This window comes from Chionomys nivalis, chromosome 2 (genome assembly GCF_950005125.1).
Source record: "Chionomys nivalis chromosome 2, mChiNiv1.1, whole genome shotgun sequence".
Lineage (NCBI taxonomy): Eukaryota > Metazoa > Chordata > Mammalia > Rodentia > Cricetidae > Chionomys > Chionomys nivalis.
This window is the reverse complement of record NC_080087.1, coordinates 67,578,804-67,603,656: the sequence shown is the minus strand read 5'-3', so window position 1 is coordinate 67,603,656 and position 24,853 is coordinate 67,578,804. Positions and strand designations below refer to the sequence as shown.

General features: G+C 45.3%; 1 protein-coding gene and 1 pseudogene across 1 annotated transcript; one reads left to right on the top strand and one right to left on the bottom strand.

Annotated features, from left to right (window-relative positions):
- Positions 1–24,027, bottom strand: part of LOC130867973 (vomeronasal type-2 receptor 116-like) — a 38,006-nt pseudogene extending 13,979 nt beyond the window's left edge.
- On the top strand, positions 320–3,912 carry LOC130864451 (granulocyte-macrophage colony-stimulating factor receptor subunit alpha-like). Its single transcript, XM_057754859.1, has 11 exons — positions 320–435; positions 1,021–1,332; positions 1,568–1,688; positions 1,831–1,960; positions 2,113–2,276; positions 2,542–2,675; positions 2,817–2,837; positions 2,916–3,051; positions 3,219–3,315; positions 3,661–3,739; positions 3,814–3,912. Exons 2-11 carry the CDS (start codon positions 1,069–1,071, stop codon positions 3,838–3,840), a joined length of 1,173 nt encoding a protein of 390 aa, XP_057610842.1. The 5' UTR covers positions 320–435; positions 1,021–1,068; the 3' UTR covers positions 3,841–3,912.
- Positions 24,028–24,853: the final 826 nt, after the last annotated feature.

Genomic DNA, 24,853 nt, shown 5'->3' with positions numbered 1-24,853 from the left:
AGATATGGGGTGGGGGTGCTTGTGATCCGGGTGCTGAGTGCTGGGTGATCCGGGTCATATGGGTGTTGGGTGATCCGGATGCTGGGTGCTAGGTGCCGTGATCATGAATCCCAGGCCTCACAGCAGCTCCCCCCCATGATTGACAGGTGCTGTGTCCATGACGTCATCCACAGCCTCCAACCACGTGACCCCAGTGATGTCAGATATTCCCAGTGATTGACAGGAGGCGGGACTGCGCCATGGCCACTTCTTGTCTGCACCAGAGACCGTCCACGATGACGTCATCAGACTCCACTGTCAATCAAGCCAGGTACCCGCCCCCAGCTGTCAATCACCCTATGCCCTGCCCACTTCCCCATTTCCAGCTGTCCATCACCCACCTGTCAATCACTCAGTTCCTCTTCCAGAATAGGAAGTGCAGTCGATGGCGACCGGGTGAGGAGCAGGGAGCTGGGGGGTGCTGGGCTGATTTCTCTCGGGTGCTGGGCTGAGTCCTCCTGGGTGCTGGGTACTGAGCTGAGTCCTCCTGGATCCTTGGCTGAGTCCTCCCAGGTGCTAGGTTGAGTCCCCAGATGCTGTGCTGTCTCTCAAGATGCTGGGTACTGGGCTGAGTTCTCCCAAGTGCTGGGTTCTATGCTGAGTGAGTCCTCCCTGGTGCTTGACTAAGTCCTCCTGAATGCTGGGTGCTGGGCTGTTATCCCGGGTGCTTGGCTGAGTCTTTCCGAATGCTGGGTGGGGTGGTGGGCTGAGTTATCCTGGGTGCTGTGCTAAGTCTTCCTGGGTGCTGAGTGCTGTGCTGAGTCTTCCCGGGTGCTGGGTGCTGTGTTCAGGCCTTCCGAGTGCTGAGTGCTTCCTGGATCCTTGGCTGAGCCCTTCTGGGTGCTAGGTAGAGTCCTGTGCTGTCTCTCAAGGTGCTATGCTGAGTTCTCTGTGGTCTGCACTCCTGGGGGCAGCGGGCTGCGCTGAGTGCCCCGGTGATTGACAGCTGACACCATCATGCTTCTGTCTTTTGATTGACAGGTGACCTCCCGGCCCCGCCTATCCCACGAGGCCCCGCCCCTAGCCGCCATGTTGCTCCCACTCTTCACCGCCCTGACCCTCGCTTCTCCACCGGCGGAGGCGGGACTTCTGGTTGACTCCAAGCTGACGTGGCACCCAGTGACGGACGGTCCTGCCCCGGAAGTCCCGCCGCCTCCCACGTCCTCTGCCCTGAACCTGACCTTCGACCCTGGCACCTGGACGCTGACCTGGCTCTGCTCCCATGACATCACGGTGACGTCATGCTACGTGAACTTCACTCTGCAGGGGAGGCCGAGGAGGCGCAGGATGCAGGTGGGGGTCAGGGCTCGTGGTGACGTCATCCGTTCAGGGAAGGGGCAGTGCCACCAGTGACATCATCCCTCTCCGGAGCTTTGGGGATTCCCGATGACGTCATCCCTACCCGGGGTTAGGGGTTTCTGATGACGTCACCCCTACGTGGGTTTGGGAACACCCAATGACATCATCGTTGACGTCAGCCTCCGGGGCGGTGGGGGGGGGTCTCCTATAACGTCATCTCCTCCCCCAGAATACTCTTGGGTGCCGCTGCCAGTTCAGCCCCCTGACCCTGCACCTCGGGGTCACGCTGGGGGTCAACGCCACCGCAGGCAACGTCACCCTCCACGAGAGGCTGGACTACATCGTCCCCGGTGCGGGGGTGGGACTTCCGGGTGTGGGCGGGGCGCGCCAGTCACCCCGTTTCCAGCTCCTCCTGTGTGTCCCTGGGGGCGGGACTTCTGGCCAGGGCGGGGCTTCCTCCCCTATGCACAATGACGTCAAACACCCCCCCAGGGCCCCCAGGGTCCGAAGCCGTCAACGTCTCCTGCGAGATCCGCGATGCTACTGCCATGATGTGCGCCTGGGAGGCAGGGCCCTTAGCGCCTCCTGACGCTAACTACTTCCTGGTCCTGCGCAACGCCACGTGAGCCTGGGGTGATGTCACAGGTGGGGGGAGCCCCGCGGGCCTTGGTGACATCATAGATCAGGCACGGCGACAACATAGGTTTCCGCACAATGACATCATAGGTAGGGGAGGGTGACATCACCCCCAATAACCCTTGTCCCTCCCCCCAGGGGCCACGAGCTTCCCGGATGTCGCAGTGGCCCCGCCCCCTTCGGCTGCCGCATCGATGACCTCACAGGCCTGCCGGACCTGCTTCACGTGACCGTGGCCGGATCTAGCCAGTCTGGCGGCGCCTTGAGGGCCTACGACGTCATCCTGAAGACCAAGGCCATCGGTGGGTGACGTCATGGCTTGGGGCGGAGCTTCCTGGTGTGTGGGTAGGGCTGGGTGTGATTGGCGTCTGAGGGGCGGGATTTCCTGTTTGGGACCTGAATTAACTGACAGGTGAGGGGCGAGACTTTCTGTTTGGCATTAAGTTTGAGTGACAGCTGAGAGGGAGGACTTCCTGTTTGGTATTAGGATTAGCTTTGACTGACAGCTGAGGGGCGGGACTTCCTGCCCGTGGGCGGGGCCTCCCTTACCACTGGCCCCGCCCCCAGAGCGCCTGTCCGCACCCCACAACATCACCGGAAGCTGCAACGCCTCGCACTGCGCTGTCTCCTGGGCTCCACCCCGCACCTGGGCCACCATGGTTTTCGCCGACTTCCGCTACGAGCTCGATCTGCGCCACACAGTGCGTGCGCCCCAGGGGATGCTGGGAAATGATGGGGGGTAGGACTTTTGCTTTGACCCCACTTCCTGTTTCCTGGGGGTGAGACTTCCTGTTGTTCCGGTCACACTTCCTGTCGTTGTAACCCCACTTCCTGTCTCCTAGGACACGGACCCTGATGACACGGTGAGCCGACCCCGCATTGACCCCCTCAGCCCCCACCCACCCCAGAAGTCCCGCCCCTGACCTGAAACCCTCTCCCAGGTCACCGTCTCCAGCCGCCCCGAGAACCGATTCGAGTTCCCAAGCCCGGAGCCGCGCGAGGGTCACATGGTCAGGGTGCGTGCGGGCGATGTGCGCAGCAAGCGGTGGAGTGCGTGGAGTCAGTGGGTGAAGTTCGGTGGGTCCCGCCCCTTCCTGTTCGGGTCCCGCCCCTTTTTGAGCATGAGCCCCGCCTTTTCCTGCCCCATTCCCATCCTTCCCGATTAAGCCCCGCCCCTTCCTATATGACTTCGGTCCCTCCTGCCTTCGACCCAGCCACCACCTCTCCATGCCCCACCCCTGCAGGTGCTGCCCGCCCAGCCGTCCCCCGCCTGCCTGTCTACATCATCGTGATGGCCGTGACCCTGACCTGCGCCCTGGGCCTGGCACTCGCCTGGAGGAGGTGAGTGGGCACCACCCTGGCCCAAGATGGCCACTGTGGCCTCAACATTGCCAGCCTGACCCACCATGACTGTCATGGCTGCCCTGGCCCAATATAGCTGCCCTGATCTAACATGGCTGACATGGCCTCAACATGGCTGCCCTTACCCAACATGGCTTCCAACCCAGCCTCACATGGACTTCCATGACCCAACATGGCCGCTCAGGCATCAACATAGCTGCCCTGAGCCAAGATGGCTGCCATGGCCTCACATTGACCACCCTGGCCCAACATGACTGTCATGGCTGCCCTGACCCAAGATGTCTCCGGTGGCCTCACATTGGCCACCTTGACCCCCGACCCCAGGTTCATCTGGCACCGCCTCCTCCCCCGCATCCCCGACATCCAGGACAAAGTCAACGACAACGCTTCGGTCAATCCCCAGGTCAGAGGTCAGGGATTGCAGAGTGGGGCCGGGCCTGTCCGTGACCCCCTACTGACCCCACCCCACCCCACCAGACCCTCAGGAAGGACCTGGCCGCATAGGAATTCCCGCTCCCGGGGACCTGGAACACAGATGAAACCTCACCCCCGCAGACCTGGAAGTGATTCATCCTTTCTGGCGTTTTTTAATAAATAAACCTGAGCCTGGCAATGACGTCCGTGTCACGTGTAAAATCACCTGTCAATCACCCCAGGGGAGGCGGGATTTCCGGGATCCGCACACTCTGCTCTGGATTCCTAGAAAGGGGAAAAAAGTCCATGATGTCATCGGCTCCTCTGCTGCTGTCAATCACACGGAAGCCAAACCCGTGGGATGAACTGATTAACTCCTGGAAGTCCCGCCCTAGCCCCCTGATTGCCAGTCTCCCGAAAGTCCCGCCTCCTGCCCGGTGACTGACTCCCTGCAGTCGCCCTGATCCCCATGACCCGGTTTGGCGCCCACCACTCTCAGGCCCAGGATTCCCGGGAACTTCCGGCGGAGGCGGGGCCCGCATGGCTGTCAGTCACTCCACACTTCCGGTCCAGGAGGGGGGTGATAAAGTCACCCCGAGTCAGTGACATCTGCACGACCCCCTTCTCAGACCCGAGCTCCCCTGCCTCACTCCCAGCATGCCTCCCGACCCTGGCCCCCGATGACGTCACCCCTGCTCTGACCACATCCCCCACCCACTCACTCCCATCATGCCTCGCGTCCCCAGCGTCAGCTCCAGAAGTTGCTCAACCCGGGGCGCACTGGGATCCGAAGCCTTAGTCACTGCCACGAGGGGGGGGAGCAGTGCAGATCTCGCGAGAGTTGGGGGCCACGACCCCCGTGAACCCTGACACCATGACCCTGCCCCCTCACCATCCATGTCAGACTTAGCAGTGGTGGCCAGAGGGGGCGGGGCCATCGGGAGTGGTGATGTCATCGCATACGCAGTCATATCCTCCCCATCCGGTAGGGGGGGAAGGGAACGGGAATTGTGGGAATTCCAACGGGGGCGGGGAGACAAGGTGAGAGACTTCCGGTTCCGGCTGCAGTGACGTCATAACTAGCACCTCCCCCCAGTTTCTGGTCTGTGCCCCGCCCACGCAGGACCCCCATGGTCAGCCTGGGGCTGGCCCTGTCCGTTAAGGCCAAGCCCCGCCCTCCAGGGACCCACTTCCTGGGCTCGGCTCCGCCCCTCACCCCTGGGGATAGATGACGTCACCCTCCCATAGCTGTAAGTCAGGATCAATTTCAGGAGGGGGCGGGGCCTCCCAATTGGTGATTCCCAATGATGTCATCCTACCTGGGGTTGGGGGTTCCCCATGATATTATCCTACCCTGTGGTTGTGGTTCCCTATGACATCATCCCACCTGGGTGTCAGGGATTCCGGATGAAGTCATCCCACCTGGGGGTTGGGGTTCCCTGGTGAGTAGCTGTCTAAGACTACATTTCCCAGCGTTCCATAGTTTGGTGACCAGAAGTTACCCTGACAGATGCTAGAGATAATGGCAGAACTACATTTCCCAGAGTCCTTTGTAACAGAGACAAGATGTGCGTGTCTAAGACTACAATTCCCAGCATTCTGAGCACCTGTGACGGGAAATGGTTAGAGTTGACAGACGTGGGGGAATGAATGGACAGGAATGAATTTGCATGCAGTTTTTAATTGAAATGCCACTACAATGGTATAACAAGTTACTTAAAGTGACTTTGTTAATAATCATAGTCCTATAAAAACTAACTTAGGAAAGTGATATATTTTATTTCTTCACTTATCTTTTGGACGATTTGATAGTGCCAGTATGACTGAGAGAAGATGATCTATGTGATGTGAAGGGTTTATCTCATTACCAAACACTCGCTCGTCTCATTAGAAACTTCATTTTGTGGGCAGGGGCTGCAATCAAAACAGCAGGCTGCCATTCCCTCCTGCCAGAATTTTCTGTATCCAGGACCACAATCAGCACTGCACACAGAGGGTGGCATCTGTGAAAAATCAGATACATGCTGGTGTCAGGAGTTATACCTACTTCTATAAATATATTTCCTTATCATGTTGATATACCAGTTAGCTAGTTTTATATACACCAAAAGAGTTATCAGATTAAGCTTAATATCTTTTAAAATACCACGCATACAAATGTATGGAAACAAACTGATGTAAATTTGAGTAGCTTCCTAAACACAGAAATTTAGGAGGAAGAATGGATTGTTTGATATGAACAAATACTATGTGAAAGACCCTACAGACCCCCTCCTCAGAACCCGCAGCTAGCAGGCTCCCCGGGAGAACGTCCTGTTTGCTTGAAAGATTCTCAAGATCAGCAGCTAGCCTGCTCTCGTGAGAAGAAAACAGGATATCTATAAGATAGGACATCTACAAAGCAAGATGGCTACAAAGTAGGATACCTATAAGATAAGAGCAGGATGTCTGCTGCCAGACATCCATGCTGGGAGAGGAAAACCATTCATGCCCCCCGCCTCATTCCGATAACCAAGCTTCTGCTTCTGTAAATTGCTTTTTGCTGCCCTCTTTCCTATAAAAAGTCCTCCTCCCAGTCTGCAGGTGCGCAAGTCCTCCGAAAGACTTTGCCGCCCGCAGGTACCTGTGCCTACCTAATAAACCTCTTGCAGTTTGCATCCGACTCGTGGTCTCGGCCTGGTCTGTGGGTCCGGGGTCTCCACCTGAGGGAAGGTCCCTACCGGAGGTCTTTCATTTGGTGCATTGGCCGGGAATTGAAGGCCCCCACCCAGGGACCACCGACCCACCATCGGGAGGTAAGCTGGCCAGCACCGATTTGTTAGTCTGTGTCTGCGTCGTTTATGTGCTTTGTTAACTCTGTACACTCAGATCTGGGTGCTCTGTATCTGGCGGGCCCAGGAAGGAGCTGACGAGCTCGGACTTCCACCCCGCAGCCCTGGAAGACGTTCCAAGGGTGTCTGGAGCCCGGAATTAGGTGGCAGCTTTTCCGGAGCTCAACTGTATCCCAAAGTCTTGCTTTGCTGACTTGGGTCTGAATCTGGAGCCTTTTCAGTGCTCATCTGACGGGCCACATTCCAAAGGTGGCCGGAGCCTGATTTCTGTCTGAATTTTTGCTTTCGGTTTTGCGCCGAAGCCGTGCTGCACGTCCATATTGTTTGTGTCTAATTGTTGGATTTTTGTGTTTAAATATGTTCTTTGTTTTTGTATATCTGTTTGTGCTTGAGTCTAAATCTGGTACCATGGGACAATCGTTAACAACCCCTCTTCACTTAAGAAGGGGGGAAAATTGGGGTTTTAACTGTTGCTCAGAGACTGGAACTGATGGTATTTAATAACAACAATGTCTGTCATTGTACTCTTACTGGAATTGACCTGATGATATTTGTAACTGCTTATAGAAGTTGGAAAAGTTTGACACACCCTGTAAAATGTTGAGCCTCCTCCACATGCAGGATCAGATAGCCCAGAGGGACCTGAAGCGGCCATGGCCGAGGGGCCCCCACAAGAATCCCCGGCCCTCTCACCTATGGCTGGCCAACAGAGGGACAGACGCGAGCCGCCGCCTGATTCCACCTCCCACGCCCTTCCCCTCCGAGAGGGTCCGAATGGGCAGCAACAGTACTGGCCATTCTCAGCTTCTGATCTCTATAACTGGAAACAGCATAACCCTTCCTTTTCCAAAAACCCAGTGGCGCTGACTAATCTAATCGAGTCTATTTTAGTCACCCACCAGCCCACCTGGAATGATTGCCAGCAACTCTTGCAAGCCCTGCTCACCTCAGAGGAAAAGCAAAGAGTCTTTTTGGAGGCTCGGAGAAACGTTCCAGGCGACAACGGTCGCCCAACCCTTTTGCCTAACGAAATTGACGAGGCCTTCCCTCTGACGCGACCTGATTGGGACTTCACCACAGCTGCAGGTAAGGGACACCTACGCCTCTATCACCAGCTGCTTATAGCGGGTCTCCGAGGGGCGGCACACCACCCCACCAATTTGGCCCAGGTTAGGCAAGTAATACAGGGAAATGAAGAGACGCCCGCAGCCTTCTTAGAGAGGCTCAAGGATGCTTATAGGATGTATACTCCCTATGACCCGGGGGAACCGGGGCAGGCCACTAGCATTTCAATGTCCTTTATTTGGCAGTCCAGTCCGGATATCAGAAGTAAATTACAGAGGATGGAAGGTCTGCAGGGATATACAATACAGGATCTGCTGAAGGAGGCAAAGAAAGAGAGAAGGAAAGGAGAATTTACAAGTATATTCAGAGGAGCAACCAATAAATGAGGAAAGAGACATGAAACAGAATAAAGAATTAAGCAGGCTGCTGGCCACTGTAGTTCAAGGACAAGAAAGAAAGGGAGGTAGGCTGGGAGAAAGGAAGGGGGCCAAAATGGACAGGGACCAATGTGCTTATTGCAAAAAAAAGAGGCTCTTGGACCAGGGCATCCTCATCCCCTGCCGGTCACCATGGAATACCCCCCCTTTTACCAGTAAAGAAACCAGGGACTGGGAACTACCGGCCAGTGCAGGATTTGAAGGAAATTACAAAAGGGTGGAGGACATGCACCCCACGGTCCCCAACTCCTATAACTTATTGAGCACTCTGCCACCATCCCACATATGTTGATGACCTCCTTCTGGCGGCCGCTTCGGAGAAAGAATGTCAGGAGGGCACAAAGTCCCTCCTACAGACATTGGGACAATTAGGATATCGGGCATCAGCCAGGAAGGCTCAGATGTGCCAGAAGCAAGTCATTTACCTAGGTTATCAATTAAAAGATGGACAGAGATGGCTGACCGAGGTGCACAAACAGACTATCACTAACATCCCTGCCCCCCGGAACCCCCGCCAGCTGCAAGAGTTTCTGGGAACAGCGGGATTCTGCCGCCTCTGGATCCCAGGGTTTGCCGAAATGGCTGCACCCTTGTATCCTCTAACTAAACAGGGGACAATGTTTGATTGGGGAGAGGAACAGCAGAGGGTTTTCAAAAACATTAAGAAAGCCTTACCAGCCTCCCCTGCTTTAGGCCTCCCTGACATTACCAAACCCTTTGACTTGTTCCTGGATGAGAGACAGGGTTACGCCAAAGGGGTCCTAACTCCAAAACTGGGCCCTTGGAGGCGTCCTGTAGCCTATCTCTCAAAGAAACTCGACCCAGTTTCTTCAGGGTGGCCGCCCTGTCTGCGAATGGTAGCAGCTATTGCAGTCCTCACTAAAGACGCGGGTAAACTAACCCTGGGCCAGCCACTGACTATCCTGGCACCCCATGCGGTGGAAGCCTTGGTCAAGCAGCCTCCAGACCGCTGGCTCTCCAATGCCTGCATGACTTACTACCAAGCCCTGCTCCTGAATGCGGACCGGGTGCAATTCGGACCTGTGGTCGCTCTTAATCCCGCGACCTTGCTCCCCCTGCCGGAGGACCCGGAACACCACGACTGCCTCCAGATCCTCGCAGAAACACATAGGACCAGACCGGACCTGACGAATCAACCCCTCCGAGATGCTGACTATACTTGGTATACAGATGGCAGCAGTTTCCTGGCAAATGGGAAATGAAAGGCGGGGGCAGCAATGACAACAGAGACTGAGGTAGTTTGGGCAGAAGCCCTACCAGCAGGCACCTCCGCCCAGAGGGCTGAACTCATCACTCTGACCTAGGTACTCCGGATGGCAGAAGGTAAGAGACTGAATGTTTATACGGATAGCCGATATGCATTCGCCACGACTCACATACATGGGGAAATTTATTGAAGACGAGGGCTGCTGACCTCAGAAGGAAAGGAAATTAAAAACAAACTTGAGATACTGGCACTCCTGAAAGCCTTATTTTTGCCCCAAAAATTAAGTATTATGCACTGTCCTGGGCATCAAAAAGTCCATAGCCCTGAGGCAAAGGGAAATAGACTGGCAGATCACACTGCCCGAGAGATTGCTATAAAATCAACCATGACCTCCCAAGCTCTCCCCTTGACGAACCCGGAAGAGGCCCAAGCCTCCAGTTCGCTACCCTATAGTAAAGAGGCCATTGATCTTCTAAAGAAAATGGGGGCCACATATGACCCCGAAAAGCAACATTGGGTTTTCAAGGAAAAGATTGGTATGCCAACAAAACATACTTATAAAATAATAGACTACTTGCATAAATTGACTCATTTGGGGCCAAAGAAGATGAAAACCTTGTTGGACAGACAGGAGTCAGGCCAATACCTCCTGAACAGGGACGGAGCCCTGCAAAAAGTGACTGATGAATGCCAAGTCTGCGCTCAGGTAAATGCAGGCAGAACCAAGCTTGGTCCTGGAGTTTGGGCACAGAGACATCGTCCCGGAGTACATTGGGAGATCGACTTTATGGAGGTTAAGCCAGGTCTCTAGGGGTACAGATACCTCTTGGTGTTCATAGACACTTTTTCAGGATGGGTAGAAGCCTTTCCCACCAAAAACGAAACCACAAAGGTGGTGACCAAAAAGCTCTTGGAAGAAATATTTCCCAGGTACGGAATGCCTCAAGTCTTGGCACTGATAATGGGCCCGCCTTCGTCTCCCAGGTAAGTCAGTAGGTGGCCAAACTCCTAGGGGTCGAATGGAAATTACATTGTGCGTGTAGATCCCAAAGTTCAGGACAGGTAGAACGCATGAATAGAACAATTAAGGAGACCTTATCCAAATTAACGCTTGCAACTGGCACTAGAGACTGGGTGCTCCTCTTACCACTGGCCCTGTACAGGGCCCACAACACCCTGGGGCCTCATGGACTGACTCCTTTTGAAATCCTATATGGGGCTCCTCCCCCATTTATAAATTTCTTTGATTCAAACATTGCCGATTTTGCTAACAGTCCTTCTCTGGAAGCTCATTTACAGGTGTCTACAGATTGTACAGAGAGAGGTTTGGAAGCCACTCGCTGCTGCTTACCGCGACCAACTGAACCAGCCGGTGGAACCGCATCCCTTCCAGATAGGAGATACTGTTTGGGTCCGCAGACACCAGACCTAAAACTTGGAACCTCGGTGGAAAGGCCCTTACACTGTCCTTCTGACCCCCAATGGCACTAAAGGTTGATGGCATCGCAGCCTGGATCCACGCCTCACACGTTAAGGCCGCCCATACAGCTGACAAAATGGAGCCTGCCGCAACCCCAGCATGGAGAGCCCAACGCACTCAAAACCCCTTAAAGATAAGGCTTACCCGTGGGGCCCTTGGATCATTATATGGGCCCTACTAAGACTGGGGATGGCGACATTCCCGGGATATGACTGCCATCACCCGGGAGATGGAGGGGGATGACATGGGACCAGGAACAAAGACTTCTATGTTTGTCCAAGACAAAACACACAAAAGGGACGTGGAGGGCCGGGGGACGGTTACTGTGCCCAATGGGGTTGTGAAACGATGGGGGAGGCTTACTGGAAACCCTCCTCCACCTGGGATCTAATCATGCTCAGACGAGGAACCATGCCTGGGTACTCAGGAAGGGGACCCTGGACTTGTGGGGGAAAAGCTTGTGGCCCCTGCTATGAGATCACTACCGCTACCAATGTCCAGGGCGCCACCCTTAGTCCTAGATTATGGAGACCAGCCAATTTAGACAACTTCAGGCAGCCATGCATACCGATATCAAGGCGCTGGAAGAATCAGTTAGCGCACTTGGAGAGTCATTAACCTCCCTCTCAGAGGTAGCCCTACAAAACAGGAGGGGGCTAGACATGTTGTTTTTACAAGAGGGAGGGTTATGCGCAGCACTCAAAGAGAAAAGTTGTTTCTATGCGAACCACACTACGACAAAGCTTAGAGAGAGGTAAAGACAGACACAAAAGCTGCTCGAATCACAACAGGGATGGTTCGAAGGGTGGTTTAATAAGTCTCCCTGGTTTACGACTCTATTGTCTCCTCTGATGGGTCCCTTGATTGATTATCCTCCTTCTGACACTCCTGTTTGGGCCCTGCATCTTAAACTGCTTGGTCCAGTTTATGAAAGACAGGCTGTCAGTTATTCAGGCCCTAGCACTGACCCATCAGTATCATATGGTACAACAACAAGAAACCGAGGTTCCATAACTGCTTAGAGTAAAAGATTTAACTCTATGATAAAAGAAAAGGGGGGAATGAAAGACCCTACAGACCCCCTCCTCAGAACCCACAGCCAGCAGGCTCCCCGGGAGAACGTCCTGTTTGCTTGAAAAATTCTCAAGATCAGCAGCTAGCCTGCTCTCGTGAGAAGAAAACAGGATATCTATAAGACAGGACATCTACAAAGCAAGATGGCTGCAAAGTAGGATATCTATAAGATAAGAGCAGGATGTCTGCTGCCAGACATCCATGCTGGGAGAGGAAAACCATTCATGCCCCCCGCCTCATTCCGATAACCAAGCTTCTGCTTCTGTAAATTGCTTTTTGCTGCCCTCTTTCCTATAAAAAGTCCTCCTCCCAGTCTGCAGGTGCACAAGTCCTCCAAAAGACTTTGCCGCCCGCAGGTACCTGTGCCTACCTAATAAACCTCTTGCAGTTTGCATCCGACTCGTGGTCTCGGCCTGGTCTGTGGGTCCGGGGTCTCCACCTGAGGGAAGGTCCCTACCGGGGCTCTTTCACTATGGAGCTTACAAAGTGGTTTTTCTACTTAATTTTCATCACAGTGACACAAAGTCCATTAATAAGTTAGAGGGGACCTTAACTAAAATATTTCTCTCCATTTAATTAGCCTGCTGTCGAATTATTTAAGCATTTTATTAATGGGTAATTGATTTAGGACTGTTCTGCCCTCTTTGGGCAGTGCTGTTCCTAGTAGGTCTGTATGAGAATTCAGAGACAGCCAGTAAGCTATGTTTCTCCGGGGTCTACAATTTAGTTGCAGTCTCCATATGCCTGCCTGCCTTGTCATTTCTTTGCTGTAGTTCAAGAGCCCAATCAACACCTCCCCCACTCAATATGATTTTGGTTAGTATTTAATCACAGCAACATCAAAGAAAGCTAAGATGAATGAACATCTGAAACGGGAATATCTCTTTAAATTTCAGATGGCACACAAAACTCCAAAAACAGCACTGCAAAGCATGACATAGTGTAAAGAGAAAAAAAAAGCAGCTAAATAGGCAGAGTGAGCTTAATAGATATGCATTGAGCTGTAAGGAATGGTGTTTCCCGAGGTTTAAATGCTTTAAAAGCCTGCAAATATTTGGGGAATCTGAATAAAAGTTTGATTTTGTAAAATTTTCATTGAAGTGCTTCTTAAAGTTTAAAAGAGCTTTGTATAAACAAAAAGCTCTCAATTGGGATCTATACAAACTGCTGATTGTTGTGTGCTCACTCTACTTCCTCCGTTTAGAACTGAGTTATGTGTCAAAAACAGAGTGTTTTCTACGCATTGGTTCTTTCATGTTCTCCACAAGATGATCTTCGTTTTTTCTTGTGGCTTTCTTGAAACAGAGTCTCAGATTGTAACCTTGGAATAAAGTAATGTTTGTCACAGAGACAGGTCTTTCTGTTGTGTTGTTTATTTATATTACTCAGTATTTAGTTGTAAACATTTTATTCAAGTCCAAGAAAATCTGTAGTGTCTGATGTTCTTTATTATGTCTCATTTCCATAACATTCCTTTTCTCCATGTTTACAGAAGGGATCTCTTCATGTTTATAACTGCAGTTTGTTTTTGGATGCAGAAATGAATGTTTGTTTTACAAACCAGAATTGTGTTGTTTGTATGATAGGATAATGTGAAAATATTTGCCCTTGAGAATAATTGGCTAATTGTCGTTCATTTTGTTATAGCTATATATAATACTTTTCTAATGGTTGTTTTTCTGTCTAGTTTTCTAATGCTTTCATTGTCTTGCCTGACCATGTATTTATCTTAGTTTCCAGTGTGTAGGAGTTCTTCCAGTGTCTTCCATTGTGGTCAAAATTTTTTATAAATTAAATGCATCAATGAATATTCATCTCTTTCATTATTAGTTATGGTTTTATATATATAGCCATTTAGTTTGTTGTCTATCTGATCCAATAACTGCTAGATAAAAATGGGAACTCGAAGAATACAGAAACTACTCAGTCTATGATGCTGAATGTCTCAGTTGATCTTCAGTAAACACTTGAATCCCAAACATGTTGGTTCATTATAATGCCAATGAAGGAATGGACTTTCTAGCAAGGTGAGAGACAGCAGACAGAAAACAAGTTTCCTTTCTCTTTGCTCTTGTATAGGTATCCAGCAGAGTGTATAGCACATACTGTAGGGGATTTTCAAGATCAAATTATCTAACTGTGCTTCCAGCACAGGGTGTAGCACAGATTATAGAATAATTTTACAGGTAAAATGAACTAAATGATTAAAGATTGTCTTCCCAATTTAAGATTCTGATACACAATTCTTCTTTCCCAGATTAGAAGTTGTGATTTAAGGCATGACTGCCTTTTCTTTCTTTCTTTCTTTCTTTCTTTCTTTCTTTCTTTCTTTCTTTCTTTCTCTTTCTTTCTTTCTTTCTCACTTTCATTTTTTGGTTTTATTTTAGAGACTTATTTTTCTTTCTACCCCTGGCTGTCCTGGAACTTGCTATATAGAAGAGTTTCTTTCAAACCCAAGGGTCCACCTTGCTCTGCCCCCTGAGTTCTGGGATTAAAGACATGTATTACCACTACGTGATGTAAGGCATATCTTTCTATCTCAAAGATCTGGGTCTCAAGTGTATCTTCTTACTTCAAATTAAACAAAAATAACTCACAAGTATGCTCTCCATTTTTTAGTTTAATAAATTCTAGATGAAGTCAAATTTATATCCATGAAGAACCTTCATAGATTCTTTTGTTTTTAAAGGGTACTTTGTTGGGTAACAGGATTTTACAAATATATCTCTAACTCCTTGAATTGCATCATTGATACTCTCCCCTTTTAGGAGGGTTTTTAAAGAAAACTTCTGTTATTTTTAAGGGGTCTTTCTATGAATAGGTTTTCTCTCCTGCATCCTTCAATTTTCATTCTTCACAAGTATAATACAAATTTTAAGTAAAATACATCATAGGAAGGTTTTTATTCTCTGATATTATGAGTTTAGTATTTAAATTCCTCCTGTCTCCAGATGACCACATAACTCATTGCACTTTGGGAAATTGTTATTGAATTTTATTGAATATATTGTTGATGTCTTCATTAATCTTTCTTCTTCTTTCCAGTTTTAGTAACTTTGATTATTTAATCACATCCCTTTTGTCTCATATATATTTCAATTGTTCTTATTTTTACCTGTCATGGTTTCAGTTTCTAATTCTTCTGCTTGTCTTTGAGTCTTGCTATCCTGTATTCAACTTGAAGTTTTCCCTTATGAGAAAAAAATTTTGTGATATTTATTGGATTGCTTTTTTGTTTACTTTACATATTTTAGTTTGATTATTTTTATCATTTTGTACCATTTGGAAAGTATCTGTCACATGCTCACTCAGTTATGGTATGCAAGGTTTTATGATTTCATTGCCTTCTGCTAGAAGTGATTTGTGTAATGTTTGATGTCCTGGAATTTTGTTATCATCATTTTTTGAATGCTTCAACAATGTCATTGAATATATTCTCATTTCAGCCTATGACTGTAATATTTGTAGTTGTGTTTGCTTGAAGACTCACATTTTGTTCATTTTTTTTGCATTGAAATTCGCCTATATGGGAGATGAGCACTGGTTGCAGGGTTCATAATCTTCTGTTTACTTGTTTTTTTATGAATTTTTTTATTTTATAAACAATACCATTTAAAATTTCCATTTCCTCCCCTCCTCCCACTTCCCTACTGCTCCCCCACAACCCTCCCTCCTTCTCTCTCCAGTCCTAAGAGAGAGCAGGGTACCCTGCCCTGTGGGAAGTCCAAGGCCCTCCCCCCTATATCCAGACTTAGGAAGGTATGCATACAAATAGACTAGGATCCCCAAAGGCCAATACATGCAGTAGAGACAAATCCCAGTGCCATTATCATTGGCCTCTCAGTCAGCCCCAATTGTCAGCCACATTCAGAGGGTTGTTTGATCACATGCTTGTTCAGTCCCAGTCCAGTTGGATTTGGTGAGCTCCCATTAGATCAGGAACACTGTCTCAGTGGGTGGACGAACCCCTTGTGGTCCTGACTTCCTTATTCATATTATTCTCCCTCCTTCTGTTCTTTTTTTTTTTTTTTTTTTTTTTTTTTTTGGTTTTTCGAGACAAGGTTTCTCTGTGGTTTTGGAGCCTGTCCTGGAACTAGCTCTGTAGACCAGGCTGGTCTCGAACTCACAGAGATCCGCCTGCCTCTGCCTCCCGAGTTGAGTGCTGGGATTAAAGGCGTGCGCCACCACCGCCCGGCCCTCCTTCTGTTCTTTAACTGGGCCTTAGGAGCTCAGTCCAGTGCTCCGATGTGGGTCTCTGTCTCTATCTCCATTAGTCACCGAACAAAGGCTCTATGGTGATATTCAAGATAGTCATCAGTCTGATTATGGGACAAGGCCAGTTCTGGCACCCTGACATTAAAATTGGCTAAAATTTTCCTGCCCTCTCTTAGGACTGGAGGGAGAGGAAGGGAGGGTTGTGGGGGAGCAGTAGGGAAGTGGGAGGAGGGGAGGAAATGGAAATTTTAAATGGTATTGTTTATAAAGTAAAAAAAAATCATAAAAAACAGTAAACAGATTATTATGAACCCTGACAAAAAAAATGGGCTACTGAACTGAACTGAGAATTCTCAACAGAAGAATTTTAAATGGCCAAAAGACACTTAAGGACATGTTCAACTTCTTAGCTATCAAGTAAATGCAAATCAAAACAACTTTGATGGTTCTTACACCTGTCAGAATGGCTAAAATCAAAAACACCAATGATAGCCTATGCTGGAGAGGATGTGGAGTAAGGGGAACACTAACCCAGTGCAAACTTGTGCAACCATGTTGGATCAGTGTGGTGGTTTCTCAGGAAATTCGGGATCAACCTACCCCAGGATCCAGCAATACCACTCTTGGGAATATACCCAAGAGATGCCCAATGATACTACAAAAGCATTTGTTCAGCTATGTTCATCACAGCATTATTTGTAATAGCCAGAATCTGAAAACGACCTAGATGCCCCTCAATGGAAGAATGGATAAAGACAGTGTGGCACATCTACACATTAGAGTACTACTCAGCAGACAAAAAAAAAAAAAAAAGACATCCTGAATTTTGCATGCACATGGATGGAAGTAGAAAACACTATCCTCAGTGAGATAACCCAGACACAAAAATATTAATATGATATGTACTCACTCATTAGTGGATTTTAGCTATAAACAAAGGACATTGAGCCTGTAGTTTGCAATCCTAGAGAACCTAAGTAATAAGGTGAACCCAAAGAAAAACATATATTGATCCTCCTGGAAGTTGGAAGCAGACAAGATTGCCAGGCCAAAGTTGGGAACATGAGGGTCGGGTTGGGATGGAGGGAAAGGGAGAGGGGGAGAGAGAAGGGAGAAGGGGAGGGTGGGGAGAGCTTGGGGGAGTGGGATGGTTGAGATGGAGGAAGGATGGATATCATAGCAGGGAAGAAGATATCTTAATTAAGGAGCCATTTTGGGGTTGGCAAGAGGCTTGGCTCTAAAGGGTCCCCAAGTATTCACAGAAATGTCCCCAGGTAATCTGTATTCTTTCAGTGGGTATTTTTCCATGCTCAGTTTGTCTTGGAAAGATTATACTTGTAAAATCATTGTTCTTCCCTGGATGTATATGTCAGTCATTGACTATAATTTCAGTCCATATGTTTTATTCCCTGATAGTAACTCTGCTCATCACTCTGAGATTGAATATTATTTTGTAGATTTTATACTATCTGGGCTATCTGATACAACTTCAAATCTAGCTTGACAACTTTACTGAAATTAACTACTTCAAATTTCAAGCCACATAATACTGGAGTAGTATGAATTGGATATCTTAAAACCATCCACATCAGAATTCACACTTATAGCATACTTTAGACCAATAATGGAATTCATCATTTATAAACATCCAAAAGCCATTTCTTTTACTACCAATATTTTCTCCCCACACAGATAAGGTAACTAGACAAACACTCTTTGGTTTGAGTAAAATATGAATGAATATACAGGACCCAGCAAAGTTTCTCTAGGTAGCAATTTCTTTAACAGATATGTATCCATTGACATCATACATATCAGTCTTACATAGACATATATACAAAATATCCATATCTACTTAAAACCAAAAAGAAAGAAAAATGAATAAAGTTATAATTCATAGAGTTATGAAAATATTACCTTAATATATGGTTCAATATGTTGGCAGTTTAGGAACTGTTGGTAAAAAAAGGCTTAATAAAAATTATCTAATAAATATTAGTGATTTGTATGTGATACTTTTCTCTTCCCTTAGAGTTACCTTCAGTCTTTCAACACCTGTGTCAAATTCCGCAGAAAGGATGACAATCACTGTGTAGTCATCATAACTGTATGAAGAAAAAGTGGCTCTCTTTACTAGACACAATATAGAACAATGGTGACACTCATTATACATTGTATATTAAAAATCAGAAAGATATTCGGAAATGAAAAAATTCACTGTATGCATATGTAAAATCCTCAAAGTACGAATGAACTGTCACATTGAAAATGGAAATGTAAAAACATAAAATAGAAAGCCAGAAAATATTCTGTAATGTGACTATTTATTTGCAGTAATTTACAGGACATCACAAATCGATCCCATTGTCCCTGTTACTGCTGTGTGATGCAAAATAATGCAGTTAAGTCAGACCCACCTGTCTACTTCCTGTTGCATGCTCTATCATGTCTTCATATATATGCAGCTGTTGACCATATGGAAAATATGAGCTAAACTCTCCTATTTTCACCTTAAGTCCAAGACCATATGGGGAATTCCAAATCTGGGAAATGTCATACTCTTCCTGAAGTTTTTCTTTCTGTTTCATAAACACTCTATCTCCAACTGGATTAGTGAAATGTGTTTTCCTCAGAAAGGAGTGCAGCTGAAAGTGACACACCATTCCATAATGTGTATGTCCTTTGTTGAATCCACAAAATGCATTTTATTTCATTTTAAAGGCAGTATTATTGAAGGTGTCCAGGGGAGATATAACAATAGATTAAGTGGACTAATAAAATTATCATGATTTTCCTAGAATTTAAGTTCTTTAAAAAAAAACCCTAAACAGCAACACAGACATATATGCAGATATCAAGCACAGATATGAAAAACAGACACAGTGAGAGAAAGAGAAAGTCAAATCCATACAGACATACATAATGCAGCTACATACATTTTATACAGACATACACATAGATGCCAACACTCACACCCCAAAACAAAGCTACACACAAGGAGAAATATGCACCAAAACAGACACACAAAAACAGAAACCTGCAAAATACATACAAGGCCCAAAAATACATGCACACTTTAATTTACAATTACAGACAGGGAGACATTCACAGATAAAAACACCTACACAGAGAGGTATTGGCATAGAGGGATTTGTGTTCACATACAAAGACAGATTGAGAGAGGCAGACAGACAGACAGACACAGAAAAACAAAGATATACATATGTGCAAGTAATATACAACATGCAGATCAACACATATAAACACATGCACTGAAAAAATACACAGAAAGTTTTTCACAGAAACAAACTCCTATTCAGAAAGACATTGGTAGAAGACAAATTTATGTTTAGTTCTGCATACATATAGATATGCAGATATACAGAAACACATATATACACAGCAATACAGATATGAATAGAGATGCCCAGCCACACAAACATTCAACAATACACCGGAAGAACCATGCATTCACACATATGAACACAAATGCATGTCCTTAACTGAATAATGACACTGTTTACTGTGTAATTACTTTCACTCAGGATGAGAAATGAGGTTATAAGAGCCTACAGTGTGAGTAGAATCTTTTTACAACAGTGTGAGAAATCATCTCATAAACTGATAATCACACATTTGACAATAAATATACAAGGATTCATCTTCTCTTTAGGAAGAGGATTAAGGAGGAAGGACTTGGCCTACAGTATTAGAATAGGTGTGGTGATAGTCATGTACTCTGTAACAAAATTAGTATGATTCTTTTTCAAATTGTGCCATCCACACCATTGCTTTTGCATTAAGATTTATACAACTTCAAGATTTATATAACTACTGGGAAAAATTTCCAGAAATCTTACTATTTTATGAAATACTCCACAATCCATTAAATTGGGACATTTGAGAGACACTTAAAGACTTTGATCTTGATGACATCAAATTTCATTCAAAAGAGGAAACACAGCCGGGTGATGGTGGTGCACGCCTTTAATCCCAGCACTCGGGAGGCAGAGGCAGGCGGATCTCTGTGAGTTCGAGACCAGCCTGATCTACAGAGCTAGTTCCAGGACAGGCTCCAAAACCACAGAGAAACCCTGTCTCGAAAAACCAAAAAAAAAAAAAAAAAAAGAGGAAACACTACCTTCAAGCAGTGAGCATAATGATGGAGGAAGGTCATTGGTTAATTAAGAAAGAAACTGCTTGGCTCTGGTAGGTTGGAACATAGGTGGGTGGAGTAAACAGAACAGAATGCTTGGAGGAAGAGAAAGTGAGCTCAGATGCAGGGTAGCTCCTCTCAGAGCCAGATGCAATGCAGCCAGCCGCCAGGTCAGACATGCTAAATCTTTCCCGGTAAGCGCACCTAGTGGTGCTATGCAGATTATTAGAAATGGGCTAAATTAATTCATGAGAATTAGCCTAGAAAAGGCTAGATATAATGGGCCAGGCAGTGTTTAAAAGAATACAGTTTGTGTGTTGTTATTTTGGGGCATAAGCTAGCCAGGCGGCCAGGAGCTGGGTGGCAGGAACGCAGCCCACAGCTCCTTCAACAGTATAACATCCTTTTCCATTATCCATTGGTTGATTATATACATGCTGAAGAAGCGTTTCATGAAGGGCATGGGACACAGTATACACTGCATTGTATATGTCATAACTCTCATCACTAAAGGCCATATCAAAAGTCTGTGCCTTGAGCCATTGCAATGAGGCATTGGATAAGCAATTCTTCAGGGTCTTACACATAGAAGCTGAGACATTTCGGTTCAAGTTCATTCACTCCAGCCTGGCCAGGAATTCACCAGTGTATTTGAGAGGGTTCAATGTCTGGACAAAAGTTTTAAAATTAGAAATCTCAGAATGGTGGTGTGCAAAAGTTATTTTTCCATTGAATGAATTAAGTGGGAAGTCATTCTTAGTTGTAGTGCCATCCCACTGTGAGGTGGTGACCCATATTCTCTGTAAACCTAGAGATTGCCACCTTCTAAAGCTAGAGAACTCTCTGGGTCACCATAAATGACAATTCCATTTGTGGATGATGTCATGATTTGGTTATAATAAACTTCAGCTTGTGTCAAGAATAAATGCATCTTGACTGGGATCATACTCACAAAGGCAAAGCAGACTGTATTTTTTTCCATCTCTCCTCTCAATTGTCTGAAATGGCCAGTCCAATCCAGTTCCAGTTGAAGTAAAACATCAAAGATTTCATGGCCAGGGCTAAAGATGTGTCCTTGGCAGCCATCTGATGCAGAGAGGGAAATTGTTCATGATTGCTCAGGATGGGATGGAAAGGTCCATAGGTAATCTGAAAGATCTACAACACAGGGAGCAGCATGAGGTAGCACAGAGTCATAAGAACTTGTAAACACACTTTCAGCCAAGAGTTTCTTAAAAACTTGTTATCTGTTAGTTCATCCCTCATGTCAGTTTCACAAAAAGAAAATGAAGCTCTAACAAGACTGAATAGTAGCCATGAACTACACTGTTTAACACAAATTTGAAGGTAGTATACTCCTCACAATCTTTTTAGCATCTACGACTTATAACAGCAGTATCAGAATTTCTTGCAAACTCACAAAATAAAACCTCACCTGTTGAGGTGTGAAGAGGTTGAGCATAGTCCCAGCCATCACAGATGTTGCTAAATTTGGTCCTGTAAGCACCACTATACACATAGTCTGTTCATCACAGATATAATTAAAGGGAGAATCACGAAATTCTTCAGAAAATTGTAAGTGACTATACAATTTTGTCCCAGTTGCACAACCACCTTCTGGGCATTCAAATACGAATGATGAATTTGGTAAAAGATCAAGGTTTCTGTTGACTTCAACCATGGAAAAAGCTAAGGCCAATGCAGACTGGATGTGTAGTTGTTCTGTAAAGGGGTATGGGAATTAATACTTACAGAGATCTACAGATGATTCTATGTAGTCAATGGATGTACTATTCTGAGCTGTAAGTATTCCCAACCACTGCCAATACTGATACAAATGACCTATGCTTTGAGATTAGAATAATATAAGTATCTGGAAGCTTGAAAAAGCTTCAAAAATTCATTAGAGTGCATCTTCCATAAATAAGATGAGCCATCAGCACCTTTCAAAGAGTGTGTTTTCAATTTCTAGTTTGAGTGCTTACTTTAAAGATAAAGACAATGGCAGAGGCTTTAACCAAACAATAAACCTATTCATGTACTCACGTTGAAATTGCTGAGCAATGTGTGTGAAAAATTTATGTGACATGTGAGCCTATGAGTTTATCATATTTTTTTTTAAATTAACTGAATTGGATAAGACTCTCAAATAATGCCCGGTGAATGCCCAATAGTCTGGACAATGTTTGGTTCTTGTGGTTTCAATTCTTTATAATCAGTGGGCATTATAGTTAACATACAACTTTGATCTCTGTGTTCTTGTTTTTTCTTTCTGGTTTATCTAATGGAGGTGTAAAACCTTTTTAAAGATCTATATTTAAATGAATTAAAATATCAGAGATGTATTTTATAAAGCTGTATATATGTGTCAACCAATGTATGTGGACAGTATTAATGCTTATGTAGGTCATAAATAGAGAATTGATTCCAAGGTTTTGGACAATAATTTTCTAGAGATTAGACTGGCATCAAATGTACATAGATACACACGACCCGGGTTCTTAGTGCAGAGATTAAGGCCTTGTACTACCTTCTATGTACTCTTCACCCACTTTATATTTACAGAAAATGTCATATATTCACACTGGGAATATCTCACCAATCCATTTTTATGCTAGAAAATCGTTTTGACTACCTTTCCAGTTATACTAACACAACAATAGCATCCTACATAAATTTGTATATGCCAGTCTAACATCTTTGTAAAATAGAAAACAATAAAGTATAAAATGTGAGGAAAATGTTCATGAGGTTTTTTTGTAATAAAAATAGGTAACAAGCAAGTTGGGAAGCAATAATACCAATTTGTGTTTATGTTTTTGGGAAGAGCAGTAACTTCTGTCTTTTCTTAGTCATTTCATATCATCTGACCAATAAACATCAATCATGCTTCTTCATTCTAATTTATTCACTCAGAGTATAAATCTGTTTCCTACTTAGATATTGTACTACTCTGATGTCTTTATGTATTTACTTATCAAATTTACTGAAAGAAAATATAAGAGGTTTAAGTGAAATACAAGTCAGAAAATAAACAATTTAGATACAAAGAGAGAAGACATTTGTTTTTAAAATAATGGCAAAGAGGAGCTAGTATGTAGCTGCTCTATTCCCATTCTAATGTTTTTCTAATTATTACACACCAGGGCTGTCACTCAAGTAAGTGACAAGGGAAGTGACAATTGCACTTTTAAAAGAATTCCAGCATATCATTCATAGTTCATAATTCCTTTTTGAACGAAACTAGAATGAACAAGTGGACTTTGAAATTAAATGTCAGTGATTTTACATGTATGTAAATGAGGAATGGAGAAATATGAACACATATGATATTCACAATGGACAGGTCTCTTACTTCCAGTCTTGATGCAGTTTGAGGATAATGGGACCACATAAAGATCATTCAAGAGAGTAACTGTATGTCTATGTGAAAACTGTTCACAGCTAGGTGTCACAAGTATTGGTTGCCCTCGCACATGCTTTAGAACCTACACATTGATGAATGTCCATCAGTTGATTTTACTCTATGGCCATTTGCTTGGGACCACTTAGGATGATACTAATTGAAATAAAATGGGGTTTCATTTAATAAGTCCTGTCCTGCAACAGTGCTATAGAAACTGAGAAGCAGATGGCTACATATGATGGAACACTGTAGAGAGTCCTTTCTTGTCAGCTTCCAGTCTCTAAAAGAATTGGAGTTGCCTATTGATGTGCAGGCTGTGACAACAGGGCAGAAAATCCATACCATTGTTCTGATACTCATCGTCTAGCCCTAATGAAATATTCATGATGACACTTCATACAACATAGAAAGTAACTTACTATATATTCAAAATACTGTTTAAATGCTTTTTCCACAGGCCAATGCACTACTACAATGAAAGTGAGAAGGGGCAAACTGCTAACAAGACTCCCTCTTAGTCTTCATTTTGCTTTCTTCTCCAAAATCTCTTGGATAAGATGAAAATGACCCCAAAAAAAGTGGAATTATTGGGAGCAAAAAGAGGAAAATAATATTTGTCCATCTGTATGTCTGGGCAGTGTAATTGTGAAATGCCTTTCATATCTGCTTAGCATATGGGTATCCATGTATTCCCAAGTGCTTTTAAATCTTTGGACAAAGATAGATACTTGTACATTCCTGATTTCTTATTTGAAAGCATTTTCTCACACATTGTGATCTTTAACACTCTTCTCAGAGGCTTTGCATCTGATGTCTAAAGTCCATGTTATGAACAAATATGATGCAAGTTCAGGTTGTTTCATGACATCAATCATCTTTGTAAAAATTAAAGCCCTTGGGTGGATGCCATTTTTGAAAAAAAAAAAAAAAAGGTCAGATGACATTCTATCAATCTGTTTATACTAATGTCTTTAGAAATGTTGTCAGGAAATTTATTAGGTGACTCACAGTGAGACATGTATTATTGTTTCAAGAGCACTCACAAATTCAAAATTCATGGTTATACACAGAACATAGTATTACAAAGTTCATGTTAGGACAACCAACTTCATGCTTAGAACAATTGAATTCCAAACAGCATGAAAGTTGGACTTATGCTTCATCTGTGGCAGGTACAGAATATTTAACCAAATCTTGTGCTTCCATTGTCT